The 24,577-nt window shown below is 41.6% G+C and overlaps 1 protein-coding gene across 1 annotated transcript in view; it reads right to left on the bottom strand.

The window, feature by feature from the left end:
* Positions 1–24,577, bottom strand: part of alcama (activated leukocyte cell adhesion molecule a) — a 70,147-nt gene that overhangs the window by 19,359 nt on the left and 26,211 nt on the right. The window contains exons 2-6 of the mRNA XM_039006190.1: positions 19,314–19,420; positions 18,283–18,502; positions 17,501–17,565; positions 6,192–6,279; positions 4,364–4,534 (exon numbers count right to left, since the gene is read on the bottom strand). Of these exons, the coding sequence (XP_038862118.1) occupies positions 4,364–4,534; positions 6,192–6,279; positions 17,501–17,565; positions 18,283–18,502; positions 19,314–19,420 (651 nt within the window). The remainder of the gene's footprint in view (positions 1–4,363; positions 4,535–6,191; positions 6,280–17,500; positions 17,566–18,282; positions 18,503–19,313; positions 19,421–24,577) is intronic.

The raw sequence follows: 24,577 nt of genomic DNA, 5'->3' as shown, positions 1-24,577 counted from the left end.
TTTTTACTGATGGTTCTTATGTGACTCTGGATAACCTGCAGTAAACATCACACATGAACAGTACTAATACTGTATGAGTGAGAACACACATACCGTTATATGAGAACGGTATGCACTGACACATTCACACAGCTTAACTTGATCCCTCAACCCCTAAAAATAACCACATGAAGGAGATCCCCACGGGGGCTCAAGGTATAACTGAAGAGCTTTAATACACTTCTAAGACCACATGCAGCTGTTCTGTCCACTCAAGTAAACAAAAACACCCTTCCATCTCATCACAACTGAAAACTAAAATGACCATTTCTTAGAAGTCCAGATAGACAGTCCCCACACACACACAAAAAAAAAACATTTCAATATATTTAACCCTTTACACTCCTGGGAATTGGCGTATATGGATAAGGCTAAATTGAAATGTTTCTTACAGAAGAAATATGACATGCATAGGCATGGTAGCAATTGAAAGGGGAAGGTTCGGAGATTATGGGGAAATTATTAGACCAAATTTGAGGACAACAGTGAATGAGCCATCATTCATTGAATCCGATCACAAAACCCACTGATATTGCCACCTACTTTAATTACCTTTTAATTGTCAAGATAAGCCAACTTAAGGATGACATGCCAGCAACAAACGCTGACACCACACATCCAAGTATAACTGACCAAATTATGAAAGAAAACAATTGTACTTTTGAATTCCGTAAAGTCAGTGTGGAAGAGGTGAAAAAGCCACCGGGGTCTGACAATCTGGATGGAAAATTAATGAGGATAATAGAGAACGATTTTGCCACTCCAATTTGCAATCTACTGCAGAGATCTGTCATACTATCCACGTCTGTGCCCAAACAGTTCGAGATTCTACTTTTAAAAACCCACCTTTCCAGAAATAAGTCTCTCAATGTTTCCGCTTGTTATAGACCCCCCTCAGCCCCCAGCTGTGCCCTGGACACCATATGTGAATTGATTGCCCCCCATCTATCTTCAGAGTTCGTACTGTTAGGTGACCTAAACTGGGACCTGTTGGATCGGAGGGTGAGGGCTAGGGCCATTCCCTCCCAGAAATGTCCGGGAACTTGCAGGTGCCTTGGTGGAAGAGTGGGGTAACATCTCACAGCAAGAACTGGCAAATCTGGTGCAGTCCATGAGGAGGAGATGCACCGCAGTACTTAATGCAGCTGGTGGCCACACAAGATACTGACTGTTACTTTTGATTTTGACCCCTCCTTTGTTCAGGGACAAATTTCTGTTAGTCACATGTCTGTGGAACTTGTTCAGTTTATGTCTCAGTTGTTGAATCTCATGTTCATACAAATATTTACACATGTTAAGTTTGCTGAAAATAAACGCAGTTGACAGTGAGAGGACGTTTCTTTTTTTGCTGAGTTTACATAGAGCCATGACTACATGGAACTCTATTCCACATCAGGTAACTGATGCAAGCAGTATAATTAGATGTAAAAAGCAGGTAAAAATACACCTTATGGAACAGCGGGGACTGTGAAGAGACACAGACACAGGTATATTACACATACATTGTGATATTGTTGAATGGTGGTATTGAACGTTTTGTGTTGTGGATATGTGGCGGTGTAGGGATGTTATATGATGTACTGTTTAATCTTTAGCTCATTCAGTACAAACATAGTTCACTGTTTTATCTTTTGTTTTATATGTAATGTGGGTGATTTGATGTGTTTGAACCACAGGAAGAGTAGCTGCTGGGGATTCCTAATAAATACAAATACCTGACAAGACTGAATCCAAACATTACACTGTTGATTTTATGTGCATTTTTACATTTACTGTACTTTTCACACACGAGCACACATTTTTTTATTTTATTCTTAAAACATGTCTAGTCTATCTATCTATGGGTATACAGGGTGTGTTATGACGTGTTGTGCTCGACCCGCTCAGTTTTTTTACCACAAAACACCAGAAAATGGGCAAAAAGAGTAGAACCAGCTCACCTACTTTTGCACTATGATTTGACTATTCGATGTTCAATGTTTCTTTTGAAAGAAATATTTAAGAAGGAATAGTTTCACCATATTAAAACAGTTCAGTTCAAGTTTACGGGTTGAACCTTAAAATGAGGGACATGATCTTGAGAAATAACTTTGTCAAAGCAATGAAATAACTAGGGATCTACAATGATGGTGATGACATGAAGTATGTTCGGGGGTTAGTGGCTTAACATCTTCCTAGAAGTCACAGAGAACGCACGAAAATGAAGTGAATTTTCCATGTGGTCTATATGTTTAGGGTACTTAAATCTCATATAACAGGATTTTCAAATTCAATATTGTTGCATCATTTCTACTTAACATATCAAAGGTATGCAAAAGGAACTCATTTCATGGAACAACCCAGTACATGTTAAGTTCTGCCCGTTGGACGTTGGTTGCAATGCTCATAATATGCCAAATAAATAAACAAACTTGACGAGAGCATGTATATGAAAGACATGAGGTCACTACATGATGTAGGGGTCACTACTGATAATGTATCATGTTTGTAGTCATTTAAATGCATGTTAGTGCTTTTGGTATGTGCCAAGTACAATAAAAATGCATTTTGGCAAAATATACTGTTGCGGCGGCAGCATATTAAAAGCCTTGGAGGCGTGGCTTGTTGGGGAGCGTGGCTTTATCTCAGTGCTTTTTGGCATCCCATGAGACGGATTGTCCCGCCAGTTAATGTGTAATGTTGTGTTCTGAGGTTAAAGTTCAAGGTTGTACACAGAGTTCTGCAGGGCTGATAATCGGAAGAGGGTAGCGGATCAAATAGGCTGCTGGAGAGTTTCAAGCGCACGAAGTGAGACGGTGGTTGGAATAGCGTGCTTGTTTGAAATGGAAAAGTGTTGCAGTAGCTTTTGATGAAGCTGCTTTATAAGTTCCTCTGCCCAGTGTCTCTGTTCTTTTGTCCATCTTAATCTTTTCTTTTTATTGGCAAGTCTGAGATATGGCTTTATCTTTGCAACTCTGCCTAGAAGGCCAGCATCCCAGAGTCACCTCTTCACTGTTGACTTTGACACTGGTGTTTTGCGGGTACTATTTAATGAAGCTGCCAATTGAGGACTCTCAAACTAGACACTCTAATTGTATTTATTTATTTAACTAGGCAAGTCAGTTAAGATCAAATTCTTATTTAGAATGACGGCCTAGGAACAGTGGGTTAAGTGCCTTGTTCAGGGGCAGTACGACAGATTTTTACCTTGTCAGCTCGGGGATTTGATCTAGCAACCTTTTGGTTACTGGCTCAACGCTCTAACCACTAGTCTACCTGCCACCCCCTAATGTACTTATCCTCTTGCTCAGTTGTGCACCAGGGCCTCCCACCCCTCTTTCTATTCTGGTTAGAGACAGTTTGCGCTGTTCTGTGAAGGGAGTAGTACACAGCGTTGTACGAGATCTTCAGTTTCTTGGCAATTTCTCGCATGGAATGGCCTTCATTTCTCAGAACAAGGTTAAACTGACGAGTTTCAGAAGAAAGGTATTTGTTTCTGGCCATTTTGAGCCTGTAATCGAACCCACAAATGCTGATGCTCCAGATAGTCAACTAGTCTAAAGAAGGCCATTGCTTCTTTAATCAGAACAATAGTGTTTTCAGCTGTGCTAACATAATTGCAAAAGGGTTTTCTAATGATCAATTAGCCTTTTAAAATGATAAACTTGGATTAGCTAACACAACGTGCCATTGGAACACAGGGGTGATGGTTGCTGATAATGGGCCTCTGTACACCTATGTAGATATTCCATTCAAAATCAGCCGTTTTCAGCTACAATTGTCACTTACAACATTAACAATGTCTACACTGTATTTCTGATCAATTTGATGTTATTTTAAATGGACAAAACATGTGCTTGTCTTTAAAAAACAAGGACATTTCTAAGTGACCCCAAACTTTTTAACGGTAGTGTATATTGATAATACATGTGGAAATATATTCTTTAATGCATTTCAGAATACATTTTTGAAATACATTAAATACTTTTTGGGATGCAGTTAACATATACTGTGATATAAATTGTACGTACATTTATGTATTTTAAATACATTCAATAATGTATTAAATACGGTTTTGAAAATATACATTATCTGGCCGATTTTAAATACTTCGCATGTAACCTAAAAACATTCATCTCTCCTGTATGGGTCTTTTCCGATTATATAAAATGTTCGTCCATTTTGTTCCTACTGGATACGTCCCAGGGCTGTAGGTTTGATTAAAGCATGTGCTGAATATCCTAAAACAGACTATATTAATACATGATTATCAATCATTATGTGACAGGTTCATGTACATCTACTGCAGGTCAAAGACCTCTAGGGGGCGGTGTGGTCCACTCACAGTGAATGATGAAGGTCTCGGGAGCGGACACCTGTGTTTCCAGGCTGTGTTTGGCGGTGCAAGTGAAATTGGCTCCCACGTCGCTTTTCACTGCTGTGTACTGCAGACCGGACGTGGTAGTGGACAGGCCCGTCGACGGATCCATCTTCACACTGGGCGTGATGATGATGGCTGTGAGTGCAAACAAATCAGAGCAAACAAATAAGAGGATGAGTCACTGGTAGTAAGAGTTGTCACGGTCAGAAGAGGAGAGACAGATGAAGCAAATTACAGTCTAAAGGTGAGGTGAAGTGTAACAATATGGGATAGCCTGAATCTCGACCGAGATTTACGATTGTCACCACCAAACAATGTAGGTGGTGAATATTTTATCCTATTATTTTGCATGTACAGTGCATTCGGAAAAGTATTCAGACCCCTTGACTTTTTCCACCTCATTTCAACAAGAAGAATTGGATCATTTTTGGTTGATATGTTGATCAATGAGATTACAATCTATTTTCACCCCCTCAAAAAGACAGTTAAAAGTTTGTTGCATTTCTGAAGTGTTGTCACTATGCTTTCAACCATCTAAAAGCATAACCAAATTCTAATGGAAAATCAATGTCAGATTTTCAGTTCTTTCAGGTCTTGCCATAGATTTTCAAGTAGATTTAACTCAAACCTCGGCCACTCAGTAACATTCACTGTCTTCTTGGTAAGCAAATCTAGTGTAGATTTGGCCTTGTGTTGTAGGTTATTTTCCTGCTGAAAGGTTAGTACATCTCCCAGTTTCTGGTGGAAAGCATACTCAACCAGGTTTTCCCCTAGCATTTTGCCTGTGTTTAGCTACATTACGTTTCTTTTTTTATCCTGAAAAACTCCCCAGTCCTTAACGATTACAATCATACCCATAACATGATGCAGCCACCACTATGCTTGAAAATATGGAGAGTGGTACTCAGTAATGTGTTGTATTGGATTTTCCCAAACATAATACTTTTCAGGACAAAAAGTTAATTGCCATTTTTTTTGCCCTATTACTTTAGTGCCTTATTGAAAACAGGATGCATGTTTTGGAATATTTATATTTTTTACAGGCTTCCTTCAACAAGAAGAAGCCTGTAAAACAAGAAGAAAACAAGAAGAAGCCTGTAATTCACTCTGTCAATTAGGTTAGTATTGAGTAACTACAATATTGTTGATAAATCCTCAGTTCTCTTATCACAGCTATTAAACTCTAACTTTTTTAAAGTCAGCATTGGCCTCATGGTGAAGTCCCTGAGCGGTTTCCTTTCTCTCCAGCAACTGAGTTAGGAAGGACGCCTATATCTTTGTAGTGAGTGGGTGTATTGATACACCATCCAAAGTGAAATTAATAACTAATAATAATAATAATAATAATATCATCCAAACAATTAAGAACATAATTTAAAACCAAAAAAGTAGCAGAGATGGTGCTATGAAATGGTCTGAAACCTGACTGGTGTACATTTAGAATACATTTCGTAGTTAAAAAGGATCTAAGTTAAGTATTTACCAAGGATTCTAGAACCTTTACTGGGCAAGAGAGTTTGGAAAATGGGGCGATAATTATTTAGGTCACACTGGTACCAGAAATAATTGGAAGGTTAAACATATGTGTTAAAGATACTACAATCAAAGGAGCAGAAAGCTGCAGCAAGAAAGGATCAAGCAAATCAGCCCCTGTGGATATTTTTACATAAATCTAGCAAAAGGTGTCACAAGTAGGAAGTTGATGAAATGAAAACAAAGATTTAAAGACTGTTGTCTGACTGTTGTTGAACTGTTTGTGCGGCTGTTGGTGGGACAAGATGTGATGACATACTCTTTCCATCAGCCGCCAGCAGCTTGCCGTTTTTGGACCACATGATCACGGCGGCGGGGTTTGCATCTGCGGCCATACACACACCTAGCTGAAAGAAACAAAAAAACAACACAACAAATCAAACCAAAAGCAGCTCCATTATTAAGAACGGGTTCCCTAGAGACAGATTTATCTGTTATTTTTGAGATTTTTTGGAGATTGAGAATGCTTTTTAATCCAGGACAAGGCTAAATTTGTGCCATGGGAACCAGCCCTAAGAGACTAAAATGTAAGTGTACAGTCTATATATGGATGCACTGAGAGTTCATTGCAGAATCTCTTTTCTTGGAGTGGTTACTGTATGACGGTCAGAGTAAACAGCATTCAGGGGCGTGACTAGAGAAACCGAGAGAACAAAGGAGACTAGTGCGCTGATAAAAGCTGAGTCATTGTTCCAGATAGCCAGATTCTTTCCACGTTATATGGTTGTTATATCAGTCTATAATCTGCATATACTTGTGTGGAACCTGTGTGTCTGTCCATTGAAATGTTTAAGGTACTTTGGAACGTTTCCTGGTAATCTACCACGGTAGGAATGTTGATTATGACTGTATGCATTTATACAGTGAGCTCCAAAAGTATTGGGACAGTGAATTTTGTTGTTGTTGTTTTAGCTCTGTACCCCAGAACTTTAGATTTTAAATAATACAATGACTATGAGGTAAAAAAATATATATATATTTAACCTTTATTTTACTAGGCAAGTCAGTTAAGAACAAAGTCTTACTTACAATAACGGCCTAATTCGGCCAAACCCTAACCCGGATGACGCTGGCCCAATTGTGCGCCGCCTTATGGGATTCCCAATCACGGCCGGTTGTGATACAGCTTGGAATCAAACTAGGGTCTGTAGTGACACCTCTAGCACTGAGATGCAGTGCCTTAGACAGCTGCGCCACTCATTAAAGTGCAGACTGTCAGCTTTAATTTGAGGATTTTTTCATCCATATCGGGCGAACCGCTTAAAAATTACAGCTCTTTTAGTGTATTGAGACAAATTCACTTATATGTGTAATAAAAACTAAAGTATTTGATCCCATATTGATAGCACGTATCAAGCTTGTTACTCTAAAAATGTGTTGGATGCCTTTCCTGTTTGTTTTGGTTGTGTTTCAGATTATTTTGTGCCCAATAAAATAGAATGTTAAATAATATTTTGTGCCATTTTTGAGTCACTTTAATTGTAAATATGAATATGTTTCTAAACACTTCTACATTAACGTGGATGCTACCATGATTACGGATAATCCTAAATGAATCGTGAATAATAATGAGTGAGAAAGTCAGATGCACAAATATCATAGCCCAAGACATGCTAACATCTCACCATTACAATAACAGGGGAGATTAGCATTTTATACCATACCCCCAAGACATGCTAACATCTCACCATTACAATAACAGGGGAGGTTAGCATTTTATACCATACCCCCAAGACATGCTAACATCTCACCATTACAATAACAGGGGAGATTAGCATTTTTTACTTATGATATATACACATTTTACTACTTTAATACACATATAAGTGGGCCCTTAAAATGGGGGGACGATGTGCAAAAAGTGCTGTAATTTCTAAACGGTTCATCCGATGGAAGACAATAACTTCAAATTAAAGCTGACAAATCCAAAACAAATGGTCACTGTCCCAATACTTTGGAGCTCACTGTATATCTATAATAACAATCCTTATCGTTATCATGACAACATAAGGCTGTGATTACCTTTTTCGATCGACTCCCCTACTATTACATTCCATTTTAAAGAAAGTGGCCTGTCGGACTGATCTAAGGACATGTCATTTCCTGGAAACGGGATGGGCTGTATACTTGACAGGTACAGCTAGCTCCGGTCTAACCATGAAGGTTCTAAAAGTTCCACCGTGACAGTTGGCGCCGGACTGCGGAGGCCATATTTTAGCAACGCATCCCCAACAAAACACTGCCAACCTGGATCGGATGGAGAAAAATGAAAGCGCAAAAAGTCCATCACAGGAAAAGCGTGAGCCTCATCAATAAAGATGTGACACGATTAGGTGATGTGCAGGCAACCGTGTGTATGTGTGTGTGTGTATGCATCCGCTAGGCAGGGGGATAAAGCTCAAAGTGGGTTGAGGAGTATTTGCAGGCTGTGCGAGCCACAGGCAGTGTAGGTATGTCGGATGACGCATAGTTTCGGGCGTGTGGGGTGGAATGAGGAACTGAACCCTCCTCTAGAGGAGCGAGGCAGAAGGATGGAAGCGGGGGGCCCTCTGGGCGGGCCGTCTGCATCAGATAATGGACGAGGCCCTAGGAAATAATCCAGCTACAATACATCATGCCACACTCCCACAGTGCTGCCTATTGCAGGGGCTAGTCTTCCCGTGGGTGCTCTTAAGTGGTTCACTTGGCTACAAACCACTGGTGGCAGAGCTGCTATTCACAACTTCATTAATGGTGACTGTCCTAAAGAAACCCACACTCACACAAACCAGACACTAACAAATAACAGACATTACACAGGGCAGTGGGGATCTCCATCTTCTGTGACACTCGGATACCATTTTTAGACAGCAATAAGTCGAGGCTGTGAACCCTCACATGGCAGTCATCTTTTGATGACACACACGCACACGCATACACACACACACACACACACACACAGTATATAAACTGGAATGTTTTGGCTTTGAAGTGACTCACTGCTCTCGAAGTAAGCTGTCTGAGAAGGTGCTCCATTCCGTATGCATGTGCATGTTAGAGAGAGAGAGAGAGAGAGAGAGAGAGAGAGAGAGAACGAGAGTGTGAAAGCAAGTGAAAGAAAGAGAGCGCGAGAGAGAGAGAGAGAGAGAGAGCCCTTTGAACATGACATACCTCAGTGGGTGTTTTCTCAAAACAGAGTCACTCCCACCCTCCACCTTTTCCTCTCCTTGGATACCGTCCCTCAGTCTCTGCTAATACAAACACTACAAGAAGTAGATATAAGCACTAAAAGAACTACAACGAAAAAGAGTCTGGAACCAGTAAGCCTCCGCAACCAAATGGAAACTTCCAACACCACTGAAACCAGACACAAATCTCACAGGCACATGCACACACGCAAACACGCACATCATAATAATATCTATTATTATCAGACATAGTAACGAGGCACTACAATTTCATTCCGTTCTTCTGGCACTCTAGTTTCTTAGGCAAAAGGACAACCTCGTTTATTAAGGCGTTGCGAAGTACAGTACCTATTTCCACATCATTCAAAGTCATATTTTTACTCTAACTTCTGCAATTAGATTGGCGTATGAACCGCGCATGCCTCACCTCATCCCTTTCACGGGGTGATCAGAGTAGACGTCCTTCTCGCTCGCTCTCCCTCTCTCACAAGCACAGACCAAAAGTGCCTCAAGCTCTTCAATAATGTTTCACTTGTTAGGCGACAAGAGTAATAAAAAAGGCGACTCGAGATCCATATTAAATGTACATTGCATTCTGGTGGATTGCCTTCCAACAGTTTCCATCTACACAATTTCAAAGATTTTACTGAGTTACAGTCCATACAAGAAAAACTGTCAATTGAAATAAATAAATTAGGACCTAATCTATGGATTTCATATGACTGGGAATACAGATATGCGTCTGTTGGTCACAGATACCTTAAAAATAAAGGTAGGGGCGTGGATCAGAAAACCAGTCAGTATCTGGTGTGACCACCATTTGCCTCATTCAGTGCGACACATCTCCTTTGCATAGAGTTAATCAGGCTGTTGATTGTGGCCTGAGGAATGTTGTCCCACTCCTCTTCAATGTCTGTGCGAAGTTGCTGGATATTGGCAGGAACTGGAACACGCTGTCGTACACGTCAATCCAGAGCATCACAAACATGCTCGTCCTAGAATTGCAGGAAGTGTAATTGCTGCCTCACCATTGTGTTCCTGTCTCTGTCATTTCAGGTCACAACTTTTAGACTTGTTTACGTGCTGCTGTGCGGTTTGTTGCTAACGTTTCTTTGCTACCTGCCAACTTTACGGGTTTAACTTTTTAATCATTGTTTTATATTTTTAATTTTTCCCCTCGCTCAACCTTCTTCATTCAACTTTTTCACCCCGGACGCTTTATCTGAACATGGTTCTACACGACCTCCACCAGCCGAAGCTAAGTAGTAACATTAACATTATGCCTTCTAATTGCAGTCGCTGTACTCATAATATACAGGAGAACGACCGCCTTATGGTGAGGATAGCTGTGCTACAAGCCCAGCTTCAGACGCAATCGTTAGGCAAGGGCAATTTAAGTGTAGGAAAGGATGAAACAGCATCTGTGCCATCAGTACAGATAGTAGTATAAATCCCCTCGCACGGTCCCCGCAGCCAGACAACTTTCTCATGGCTTCTGGAAGGAAATGCTGTAGGAATGCTTAACCGGAGTCGCTCATTCAGCCGACTTTCAACCGGTTCTCCCCATTAAGCAATGAGTCGGAGTCAGAGTCAGAGTCTTCTCTGGTCTCTCCTCCCGTTACGGGGTCTGAGCCTCCCACCATTAGCTCTGACAAATTGAACACCCTAGTCATTGGTGACTCCATTACCCGCAGTATTAGACTTAAAACGAATCATGCAGCGATCATACACTGTTTACCAGGGGGCATGGCTACCGACATTAAGGCTAATCTGAAGATGGTGCTGGCTAAGGCTAAAACTGGCGAGTATAGGGATATTGTTATCCACAATGGCACCAATGATGTTAGGATGAAACAGTCAGAGGTCACCAAGCGCAACATAGCTTCAGCGTGTAAATCAGCTAGAAAGATGTGTCGGCATCGAGTAATTGTCTCTGGCCCCCTCCCAGTTAGGGGGAGTGATGAGCTCTACAGCAGAGTCTCACAACTCAATCACTGGTTGAAAACTGTTTTCTGCTCCTCCCAAAATATAGAATTTGTAGATAATTGGCCCTCTTTCTCTTTCCCACAAATAGGACCAAGCCTGGCCTGTTGAGGAATGACAGACTCCATCCTAGCTGGAAGGGTGCTCTCATCTTATCTATGAACATAGACAGGGCTCTAACTCCCCTAGCTCCACAATGATAGCCTGCTGCCTGGCCTGCACCCTGTTAGCCAGCCTGCCAGCTTAGTCGAGTCTGCCACCAGCACAGTCAGTGTAGTCAGCTCAGCTATCCCCATTGAGACCGTGTCTGTGCCTCGATCTAGGTTGGGCAAAACTAAACATGGCGGTGTTTGCCTTAGCAATCTCACTGGAATAAAGACCTCCTCCATTCCTGCCATTATTGAAAGAGATTGTGATATCGCACATCTGAAAATAGGGCTACGTAATGTTCGATCTCTCACTTCCAAGGCAGTTATAGTCAATTAACTAATCACTGATCATAATCTTGATGTGATTGGCCTGACTGAAACATGGCTTAAGCCTGTTGAATTTACTGTGTTAAATGAGGCCCTCCTCCTGGTTACACTAGTGACCATATCCCCAGCGCATCCCGCAAAGGTGGAGGTGTTGCTAACATTTATGATAGCAAATTTCAATAAAACATAATTTGTTTTAAATGACTGCGTTTTCGTCTTTCGAGCTTCTAGTCATGAAATCTATGCATCCTACTCAATCACTTTTTATAGCTGCTGTTTATAGGCCTCCTGGGCCGTATCCAGCGTTGGGATACGTATCCAGCGTCAGTCACTGAGTTCCCTGAATTCCTATTGGACTTTGTAGTCATGGCAGATAATATTCTACTTTTCCACATGGAAAAGTCCACAGACCCACTCCAAAAGGCTTTCGGAGCCATCATCGACTCAGTGGGTTTTGTTCAAAATGTCATCGGACCTACTCACTGCCACAATCATACTCTGGATCTAGTATTGTCCCGTGGAATAAATATTGTGGATCTTAATGTTTTTCCTCATAATCCTGGACTATCGACCACCATTTTATTACGTTTGCAATTGCAACAAATAAAACATTTGGCATAAGAAACTAGCTCCCTGGTATACAGAAAATACCCGAGCCCTGAAGCAAGCTTCCAGAAAATTGGAACGGAAATAGCGCCACACCAAACTGTAAGTCTCCTGACTAGCTTGGAAAGACAGTACCGTATAGTATCGAAGAGCCTTCACTGCTGCTCGATCATCCTATTTTTCCAACTTAATTGAGGAGAATAAGAACAATCCCAAATGTATTTTTGACACTGTCGGAAAGCTAACTAAAAAGCAGCATTCCCCAAGAGAGGATGGCTTTCACTTCAGCAGTAATAAATTCATGAACTTCTTTGAGGAAAAGATCATGATCATTAGAAAGCAAATTACAGACTTCTCTTTAAATCTGCGTATTTCCCAAAGCTTAGTTGTCCTGAGTCTGCACAACACTGTCAGGACCTAGGATCAAGGGACACTCAAGTTTTTTATTACTATATCTCTTGACACATTGATGAAAATAGTCTTGGCCTCTAAACCTTCAAGCTGCATACTTGACCCTATTCCAACTAAACTACCGAAAGAGCTGCTTCCTGTGCTTGGCCATCCTATGTTGAATATAATAAATGGCTCTCTATCCACCGGATGTGTACCAAACTCACTAAAAGTGTCAGTAATAAAGCCTCTCCTGAAAAAGCCAAACCTTGACCCAGAAAATATGAAAAACTATTGGCCTATATCGAATCTTCCATTCCTCTCAAAACTTTTAGAAAAAGCTGTTGCGCAGCAACTCACTGCCTTCCTGAAGACAAACAATGTATACGAAATGCTTCAGTCTGGTTTTAGACCCCATCATAGCACTGAGACTGCATTTGTGAAGGTGGTAAATGACCTTTTAATGGCATCAGACCAGGGTTCTGCATCTGTCCTCGTGCTCCTAGACCTTAGTGCTGATTTTGATACCATTGATCATCACATTCTTTTGGAGAGATTGGAAACCCAAATTGGTCTACACGGACAAGTTCCGGCCTGGTTTAGATCTTATCTGTCGGAAAGATATCAGTTTGTCTCTGTGGATGGTTTGTCTTCTGACAAATCAACTGTAAATTTCAGTGTTCCTAAAGGTTCCGTTTTAGGACCACTATTGTTTTCAATATATATTTTACCTCTTGGTGATGTCATTCAGAAACATAATGTTAACTTTCACTGCTATGTGGATGATACACAGATGTACATTTCGATGAAAGCCCCAAAATTGCCCTCCCTGGAAGCCTGTGTTCAAACATAAGGAAGTGGATGGCGGCAAATGTTGTACTTTTAAACTCGAACAAAACAGAGATGCTAGTTCTAGGTCCCAAGAAACAATGAGATCTTTTGTTGGATCTGACAATTAATCTTGATGGTTGTACAGTCATCTCCAATAAAACCTTGGCGCTACTCTGGACCCTAATCTCTCTTTTGACGAACATATCAAGAATATTTCAAGGGCAGCTTTTTTCCATCTTCGTAACATTGCAAAAATCTGTCCAAAAATGATGCAGAATAATTAATCCATGCTTTTGTCACTTCTAGATTAGACTAACTGCAATGCTCTACTTTCCGGTTACCCGGATAAAGCACTAAATAAACTTCAGTTAGTGCTAAACACGGCTGCTAGAATCTTGACTTGAACCAAAAGATTAGATCATATTACTCCAGTGCTAGCCTCTCTACAATGGCTTCCTGTTGAGGGCTGATGTCAAGGTTTTATTGCTAACCTACAAAGCATTACATGGGCTTGCTCCTACCTATCTTTCCGATTTCGTCCTGCCGTACATACCTACACATACGCTACGGTCACAAGACGCAGGCCTCCTTACTGTCCCTAGAATTTCTAAGCAAATAGCTGGAGGCAGGGCTTTCTCCTATAGAGCTACATTTTTATGGAATGGCCTGCCTATCCATGTGAGACGCAGACTCGGTCTCAACCTTTAAGTCTTTATTGAAGACTCATCTCTTCAGTAGGTCCTATGATTGAGTGTAGTCTGGCCCAGGGGTGTGAAGGTGAACGGAAAGGCACTGGAGCGACGAACCGCCCTTGCTGTCTCTGCCTGGCCAGTTCCTCTCTCTCCACTGAGATTCTCTGCCTCTAACCCTATTATGGGGGCTGAGTCACTGGCTTACTGGTGATCTTCCATGCCATCCCTAGAGGGGTGCGTCACTTGAGTGGGTTGAGTCACTGACATGATCTTCCTGTCTGGGTTGGCGCCCCCCTCGGTTTTGTGTGGGGTAGGTCTTTGTGTGCTATTCTCTGCCTTGTCTCAGAATAGTAGGTTGGTGGTTGAAGATATTCTTCATGTGGTGTGGGGGCTGTGCCTTGGCAAAGTGGGTGGGGTTATATCCTGCCTTTGGCCATGTCCGAGGGTATCATTCGATGGTGCCACAGTGTATCCCAACCCCTCCTGTCTCAGCCTCCAGTATTTATGCTGCAATAGTTTATGTGTCGGGGGACTAGTGTCAGTCTGTTATATCTGGAATATTTCTCATGTCTTATCCGGTGTCCTGTGTGAATTTAAGTATGCTCCCTCTAATTCTCTCTTTTTCTCTCTCTAATTCTCTCTTCTCTCGGAGGACCTGAGCCCTAGGACCATGCCTCAGGACTACCTGGCCTGATGACTCCTTGCTGTCCCCAGTCCACCTGGTCGTGCTGCTGCTCCAGTTTCAACTGTTCTGACTGCGGCTATGGAACCCTGACCTGTTCACTGGACGTGCTACCTTGTCCCGGACCTGATGTTTTGGACTCTCTACCGCACCTGCTGTCTCTAACTCTGAATGATCGGCTATGAAAAACCAACTTACGTGTACTCCTGAGGTGCTGACCTGTTGCACCCTCTACAACCACTGATTATTATTATCTGACCCTGCTGGTCAACTATGAACGTTTGAACATCTTGGCCATGTTCTGTTATAAGCTCCACCCGGCACAGCCAAAAGAGGACTGGCCACCCCTCAGAGCCAGTTCCTCTCTAGGTTTCTTCCTAGGTTCTGGCCTTTTTAGGGAGTGGCCAGAACACAGATGTGCTTCTACATCTGCATTGCTTGCTGTTTGGGGTTTTAGGCTGGGTTTCTGTACAGCACTTTGTGACATCGGCTGATGTAAAAAGGGCTTTATAAATAAAGTTGATTGATTGCTCAATGGGTGACATGCCTGGTGAGTATGTAGGCCATGCTAAAAACTGGGCCATTTTCCGTGCATTATCATGCTGAAACATGAGATGATGGCGGTGGATGAATGGCAAGACAGAGCGGAAGTGGATAGAGTCAAAGTTGCAGGACCATTATCATATTCTGAGAGAGAAACTTGGCATGTATAACAAGGCAATTAGAAATGCCAGACAGGCTCATTTGACTAACTTGTTCACTATTAATCAGAATAATTTGAGAGTGCTCTTCTCCACCATTGATGATCTGATAAACCCTACCCCATATTTCAGAGATAAGATAAGAAACACTATATTATCAGTCAAGCAAGACCTGATGAGAAGTGTGATGATATGTGCCCTAGCCTACCACGCAAAGGCACTATGGATTTATTGTTCGGGAAAGTGACATTCACAACTTAAGCCTTCTAACTGCCTTCTCGATCCTATCCCAACCACCTTCTTCAAAACAGTTTTTAATTACATATCTAAATAAGTGCAAGCTATTGCTAATCATTCCCTGTTCACAGGCACGTTGCCCACAGCACTAAAAACTGCTGACTTGAAACCCCTTCTGAGGAAAAGTAATCTAGATTCTTCAGCTCTTAGCAATTTTCAGCCAATCTCCAACCTTCCATTCTTAAGCAAAATTATGGAGAAATTGGTTTTCATACAGAAAAAATATTTTTTAAGTGCCAACTGTATTTAAAAAAAAATCCCAATCTGGTTTTCAGGCCCACCACAGCACAGAGACAGCCTTAGTTAAAGTGGTAAATGATCTTTAAGCGAACACAGATGCCAAACAGCTCTATGTCCTTGTGCTGCATTCGACACTGTTGACCATGATATCCGTCTGGACAGACTGGAGAGGTGGGTTGGTCTAAATTGCTTTAGGACCCAGGTTGAGTTTTTTGGCACCTTTGGTGAACATAACTCAAAGAAAATACATATCACATGTGGCATTCCACAAGGTTCAATTTTGGTTCCGGTACTGTTCAGTTTATATATGTTACCCCTTGGCAGCGTTATCAGAAAGCACAGCATTGAGTTTCACTGCTACGCAGATGATACACATCTTTGCGTTTCTGTGTCCCCTGAGGATTTTAGCTCCACGGATAAATTATTAGACTGTATTAGTGATTTAAATACATGGATGGCTCACAACTTCCTCCAGCTAAATCAAGACAAGACCGAGGAACTTATTGTTGGAGCAAAGCACAGAGAGTGAATCTGGCAGCACATTTTAATTCATGGGCAATAAAGATAAAACACCAGGTAAAAAACCTAGGTGTTATTTTAGAACATGAGCTACATTTCAAATCACACATTAGGAACGTGACTAAAATAGCTTTTTACCACCTGAGAAACATTGCCAAGGTGCGGCCGTTTCTCTCTCAGGCTGATACAGAGAAACTCCTCCATGCTTTTATTACAGCAGGTTTGACTACGGCAATGCTCTCCTGTCTGGTCTACTCGAGAAAGCCATTGGTCAACTGCAAAACATACAGAATACTGCAGCAAGGGTACTGATCAAGAACAGACGGAGAGCACACATTACAGTTTGTGTAGAAATTTTTCGGTTGTGCAAACCCAGTTTCATCAGCGAGACGGGTGGCTGGTCTCAGACCATCCCGTAGGTGAAGAAGCTGGATGTGGAGGTCCCGGGGCTGGCGTGGGTTTCACGTGGTCTGCAGTTGTGAGGCCCGGTTGGACGTATTGCCAAATTCAATAAAACAACTTTGGATGCAGCTTATAGTAGAGACATTTAACATTAAATTATCTGGCAACAGCTCTGGTGGACATTCCTGCAGTCAGCATGCCAATTGCACGCTCCCTCAACACTTGAGACATCTGTGGCATTGTGTTGTGCGACACAACTGCACCTTTTAGAGTGGCCTTGTATTGTCCCCCAGCACAAGGTGCACCTGTGTAATGATCGTGCTGTTTAAATCAGCTTCTTGATATGGATGGATTATCTTCGCAAAGGAGAAATGCCCACTAACAGGGATGTAAGCAAATTTGTTTACATTTTAGGGAAATAAGCTTTTTGTGCGTATGGAACATTTCTGGGATCTTTTATTTCAGCTCATGAAACATGGGACCAACACTTTTAATGTTGCGTTGATATTTTTGTTCAGTATTTATAGTTGGTGAGTTGGGGCAGAAGTCCGCTATGTTCTGTGTTAAATGTGTTCTACTTACCGACGTCAGTTTGCCGTTCTCCAGCTCTTTGGCTTTGTCTTTTATCTGTGGTGGCAACGGCTTCTCTGCAAAAACGATAAACAATAAACCCGTGAATAATGTAAATGCTCTACTCAATGCTAAAATTTAACCAGTAATACTACTACATAGTGTAATGAGCGGATGACGTAGGCTGGACTTATGGTTGGTTGGCAATATGGCAACATGACAACAAGTTGCATAGAATTAGTACTATTTTCTCTATGGAAATAAATCCATCTATACACTCTCATCCTGCCTTCAGGGTGGTGTCTGACATACCCCATGAAACCAGGCCTGAAGGTTCCCTTGAAAAAAGTAATGTCCGTAACTCTGTAATGCTCCCCTGTGATTCACTGAGACACACACATAAGACAATGTTTCGATCGGGATCATATATTTGGTTTTTCTGCCTGCACCTATAGGCTATCCCCGAAGCGGAAGTGACCTCCCAGGGGAGAACAAGTTTGTCACAGTGAAGCAAAACCTTGTACCTGTGCATCTCCATCCAAAAGTTTGTAACTTTTCTAGACTTTGAATATGTCATCCAGTGTCTGGGGAGACATGTTTTTACATTAAGTGTCGTCACAGCTTCTCCTTTAGGTCTGAAATTAAACGTTGATTTCAATCCACCCACTATTTGGAATCTTTTCAAAGGCTTCTCAAGCTCGCCACGAGCACTCTGACAAACAAGGGGTAGCTTTAAGATACATCCATTTTCTTCTGCACCTAACGAACATAACCCAGATGTAGCTACTACTTACTGTGGACCAAGACGTCGACAGGGTGCTCGTCCAGGTTGGAGCCGTACACAACCATGCAGGTGAAGGTCCTCTGGTCCACCAGGGAACCCCCCTGGATCATAAGGCTGGAGTTGGCCGCGATGCTCACTCGGTCCTTGTAGCCGTCCATGGCCTGGATCTGGGCCTCCTCCTTGTGCGCCTGCTTGACCAGGAGGTCTCCGGAGTTGCCGTCATCCATCTTCTGATTTGAGCAAAGCCACAGGGGACCGTCACGTTAAGTTTCACGGTCAGACTTCAGCAATTCATCAGACACTTTCATCTCGAGCCAGATTTGTACAGACAGATTTGTGTTGACCTTGAGTCAAGAGTAGCCTGTAATTGTTTTAATGTATTTTACCAGTCAAAAGTTTGGACACACCTACTCATTCTATTTTTATTTTTATTTTTTTACTATTTTCTACATTGTAGAATAATAGCGAAGACATCAAAACTATAAAATAACCCATATAGAATCATGTAGTAACCAAAAAAGTGTTAAACACATAAAAATATATTTCAGATTATTCAAAGTAGCCACCCTTTGCCTTGATGACAACTTTGCACACTCTTGGCATTCTCTCAACCAGCTTCATGAGGTAGTCACCTGGAATGCATTTCAATTAACAGGTGTGCCTTGTTAAAAGGTAATTTGTGGAATTTCTTGCCTTCTTAATAAGTTTGAGCCAATCAGTTGTGTTGTGACAAGGTAGGGGTAGTATACAGAAGATAGCCCTATTTGGTACAAGACCAAGTCCATATTATGGCAAGAACAGCTCAAATAAGCAAAGAGAAATGACAGTCCATCATTACTTTAAGACATGAAGGTCAGTCAATCTAGAAAATTTGAAGAACTTTGAACGTTTCTTCAAGTACAGTCGCAAAACCATCAAGAGCTATGATGAAACTATGATGAAACAGTTTGTTTGACTTCAACTTTTGAATGAGTAGTCTCCACCTACAACTGTGTCTGGAACAGACAATGGGAGACAAATGACAGTAAAAATACTACTTACATATTTCCATTTAGTGAAGATAAGATCCTCTGGCTTGGCAGCTCCATTATTGCACGGCACTTCGATCGTCTCTCCGTACAAGCCTATCACAGCTACTGTGCTATGAACTGAAAAACAAAAAATTAAAGAATATGTTGAAAGTGCAACACAGGATTGTCCACAAAAAATGGCATTGTAATTTCAGAAAATGTCCATAATATACATACACTATATATACAAAAGCATGTGGGGACCCCTTCAAATTAGCTGATTCAGCTATTTCAGCCACACTCGTTGCTGACAGGTGTATAACATCCAGCACAAAGCCATGCAATCTCCATAGACAAACATTGGCAATAGAATGGCCTTACTGAAGAGCTCAGTCACTTTCAACGTGGCACCGTCAAAAGGATGCCACCTTTCCCCCCCAATTTTTTTTTACATTTCTGCCCTGCTAGAGCTACCCCGGTCAACTGTAGGTGCTGTTATTTGTGAAGTGTAAACGTCTAGGAGCAATAGCGGCTCGGCCGCAAAGTGGTAAGCCACACAAGCTCACAGAACAGGATCACCACGTGGTGCGTAAAACATTGTCTGTCCTCCGTTGCAACACTCACTACCAAGTTCCAAACTGTCTCTGGAAGCAACGTCAGCATAATAACTGTTTGTAGGGAGCTTAATGAAATGGGTTTCCATGGCCAAGTAGCCACACTAAGATCACTATGCGCAATGCCAACTTTCGGCTGGGGTGGTGTAAAGCTTGCCTCCGTTGGACTCTGGAGCAGTGAAAACGCCTTCTTTGGAGTGATGAATCGGGCTTCATCAACTGGCAGTCTGACGGACGAATCTGGGTTTTTTGCATAATGCCAATTGTAAAGTTAAGTGGAGAAGGAATAATGGTCTGGGGCTATTTTTGATGGTTCGGGCTAGGCCCCTTACTTCCTGTGAAGGGAAATCTTAACACAATTCTGTGCTTCCAACTTTGTGGCAACAGTGTGGGGAAGGCCCTTTCCTGTTTCAGCATGACAATGCACCTGTGCACAAAGCGAGGTCCATACAAAAATGGTTTGTTGAGATCGGTGTGGAAGAACTTGACTGGTCTGCACAGAGCCCTGACCTCAACCCCATCAAACACCTTTGGGATGAATTGGAAGGCAGACTGCAAGCTAGGCCTAATCGCCCAACTTCATTAATGCTCTTGTGGCTGAAGTCCCTGCAGCAATGTTCCAACATCTGGAAGAAAGCTTTCCCAGAAGAGTGGAGACTGTTATAGCAGCAAAAGGGGGACCAACTCCATATTAATGTCCATGACTTTGGAATGAGATGTTCGACGAGCAGGTGTCCATATACTTTTGGTCATGTAGCGTATCTGTAGCGAATAGTGGAATGAGTGTTTCACAGTATTACTTACCCACCAGTGTTCTGATTGGCTGTGATATTCGCCTATTGATTTATCCTGCCGGACCGGAATCTGCTGTCAAACTGGGAAAAGCTGTTCTGACTTTGGGGCTGTGTTATCTAGTGGAAATCACTAATTTCCAGGTTGCAAAACTTCTACACTGTTCGCTCAATTTCAGTTTATGTGAGAAAACAAGCACTGAATAGTGAAGGGAATCATTGTACCATCTAAATTCCTGTGAAATATCTTTCCAATAACAACAAATATAGTTTTAACAGCTGTTTGAAGCTGGTGCACAAAAACCACTGTGGAAGCTGGTGGACCTAAACCGAAAGTAACTTTCGTTTTGCTCCCAGATTGACAATACATGCCACTCCAGCGGTAGAAATCAATAGGCAAATATCACAGTCAAACAGTACACCGGCTGGTAAGTATTACTGTGAAACGATATCATTTAATGCAAAAATGATGTGTTCAAATCCTATGTGTAGCACCTTTAAATTGAGTATTATTAAAGAGCTCTATGGGGATCGCATAGCATTAGATCACTGTGGGGTACCTGGACAAGGTCATGCAAAACAAAGCCACCTGGAAAAGGTTTTGGAAGGCAAACAATGCAAGCAGGGATCCTGCAACTGAGTAACATAATTCTAAGGTGCCGCATTTTTGGTGAAGAACTTCCTGACCAAACAGTTTCCATATATTTTCCATTTCAAAGTGCTTCTCTGTGAGTAATATGTGACAGTGGTTAACTTTTACTGCCTCAGAAACCCGGATCCGGGATCACCCCCCACCCCCCCCACACTGATTAGCATCGCTAGCATAGCGTCACAATTAAATAGTAGCATCTAAATATCATTAAATCACAAGTCCAAGACACCAAATGAAAGATACAGATCTTGTGAATAAAGCCACCATTTCAGATTTTTAAAATGTTTTACAGGGAAGACAAAATATGTAAATCTATTAGCTAACCACGTTAGCAAAAGACACCATTTTTCTTAGTCCACCATTTTTTCTCAACACCAGTAGCTATCACCAATTCGGCCAAATAAAGATATTGATAGCCACTAACCAAGAAAAAACCTCATCAGATGACAGTCTGATAACATATTTATTGTATAGCATAGGTTTTGTTAGAAAAATGTGCATATTTCAGGTATAAATCATAGTTTGCAATTGCAGCCACCATCACAAATCTCCCCAAAGCGACTAGAATTACTACATAGAGCAACGTGTATTACCAATTTACTCATCATAAAACATTTCTTAAAAATACACAGCTCACAGCAATGGATAGACACAGATCTTGTGAATTCAGACAATATTTCAGATTTTCAAAGTGTCTTACAGCGAAAACACAATAAATCGTTATATTAGCATACCACATTTGCAAACGTTACCCGACCATTGATTCAAGGCAAAATTAGCTATAGCGTTATCATCACCAAAATACATTAATTTTTTCACTAACCTTCTCAGAATTCTTCCGATGACACTCCTGTAACATCATATTACACAATCCATATAGAGTTTGATCGAAAATGTGCATATTTAGCGGCACAAATCGTGCTTACACAATGGAAATAGTGTTCAACTACTCAAGCAATCTGCCCGGCGCCATTTTGAAAATACAACTATTTTTATCTAAAACTATTCATAAACTTGACTAAAAAAATACAGGTTGGACATGAAATGAAAGATGCATTAGTTATTAATGCAACCGCTGAGTTAGATTTTTAAAATTAACGTTACTAGACATACAGTGTGCGTTACAGCCAGACTAGTGCCGCAATAATGGCGTCACTAATCGCCATTATTGAGTTTACATTTTTCCACATAAAAACGGAATAACATCATAAATAGCTCTTACTTTTCGACGAGCTTCCATCAGAATCTTGGCATGGTGGTCCTTTGTCCAAAAGAATCGTTGCTTGGTTGTAAAACGTTGCATTCAACTTCTGATATAGCAGCTAACAAAAGCTAACAATAGCTATTTTGCCCCAACGTGTCCAAATCCTCACGACGCAATACTGAGGAAATTCCGAAAAATAGCAATATACTCGCATAATCTGATATAACTCGGTTTAAAATAGCTTCGTTATGATGCTTCTAACACCTATATCGAATTAAATTACAGACGGATACATCTAACGTTGATTACTGAGCGTTTGAAAATGGCATCTTGAGGTCCCTTTCTGCGTAATGGTCAGCGTCGAAAGGAAGGCTCCCCTCACTCCTTGGCCTTTTATAACCTCTGAGAGCTACGTAGCAGGCCCATTCCACTTCTCATTGGTTACTGACATCCAGGGGAAGGCGGGTGCAGTTCATGTCGTTCCATAGGATACACACAGACCTTAAAAACTGATCTGAGACCAGAGCTTCGCTCTCAGACCATCGCAGTACCTGTCATGGATTTCGCTGTAGAAAGAGTTCTGGGTCACCCACAGACATAATTCCAACGGTTTATGAAACTAGAGAGTGTTTTCTATCCAATAGAATTAATAATATGCATATTGTACGAGCAAGAATTGAGCACGAGGCAGTTTAATTTGGCGACACCCAGAAAAAATAAATGCTAACTGCTCCCCCTATTGACAAAAGGTTAATTAAGCTAGGGTCCAACATCCCGGCGAGGCAGCTGAGTCACACTGACCATTTCTTTCCAGGAACACAGAGCAGGCCCTACGGTAGAGGTTGCCATGGTAACAATGAGGCCCCGCCAGGCAGTGAGTTGGACAGCTTTATGAGAGGAGATGAATGGGACAGGTCACAGGGAGCAGGACAGGAGGGATCTTCTCGCTCCAACCACTTCTATAGGTTCCTTGCTGTCTTTGAGCTTTTATGCCAAAAAAGCAGAGCAAGGCAGAGTTCAAATTCTGGTCATACCGAAGCAGTAAGCTATTGGCAATCCCAACACAAATCAACAGTACACAGACAAAGTGGCATTTGCACTTGCCTAAGTAGCCTCATGTTCCCATTCTATTTACACTCTCACTATCCCATGCGTAAGTGTATTACGGTGCTGATGAAAAAAATAGGCGCATGTGATTTTGGTCACTTAATATAAGACACGAGGTACAAGACAATTCAGCACAGAGCTGATAGTTAAGAGTATTCTAAATATAACTGCTAAAATGCACAAGAGTCAATTGAGGAAGTGGTGTTAGTGTCTGACTCAAGGTTCGCTTCAATAAGTTCATTGTTTGGGTCAAAGATATACATCAAACTGTATTGCTTGGAATGTGAGAAGACGCTAACCTTTCAAAGTGAGTGTACGTGAGAGGGACTCAAATGGATTTTGACCAACTGTTTCTCTCCTAATTCCATTTACACAAAATAAAACACAATATGTATTTCACAAAATAGAAGACCTTGACATTTTCCAGACCTGGGTCAAATGTTCTTTCAACTACTTTAGGTGCACTTGATGACTGTAGCGAACCAGGAATGCTGGTCTGGTTTGTACAGCCCAGTCTCATCCGAGAATTAAATGAAGCTGCCTCTGATAACCCCATGCTGAGCTGTCTAGAATTGGAGGGAAAACCTCCAAGTATGATAGGAGTAGCATGCGCAGTCAGCCTGTAACCCATGAAAGTGTGTCGGTTCAAATAAAAAATAAAATACTCTCTGACTAGTAACTGCCCTTCAAAAACAAACCCTGGCAACTGATTCTGACCTGCAGCAATGGGGTTGTTCCCACTGGTTTAAAACTGGTTGAATCAATGTTGCTTCCATGTCATTTCCACGAAAACGGAAGTATGTGATGACGTTAAATCAACGTGGAAAACTAATAAGACGTGTAAAAACTCAAACGTCAGGGCATTTGTCTTTTTTTTTTACCCAACGTTTAACTAAATCCAATGACATGGTGAAACGTTCTATTAAT

This window comes from Salvelinus namaycush, chromosome 12 (assembly GCF_016432855.1).
Source record: "Salvelinus namaycush isolate Seneca chromosome 12, SaNama_1.0, whole genome shotgun sequence".
Classification (NCBI taxonomy): Eukaryota; Metazoa; Chordata; class Actinopteri; order Salmoniformes; family Salmonidae; genus Salvelinus; species Salvelinus namaycush.
This window is presented reverse-complemented; position numbering and strand designations above follow the sequence as displayed.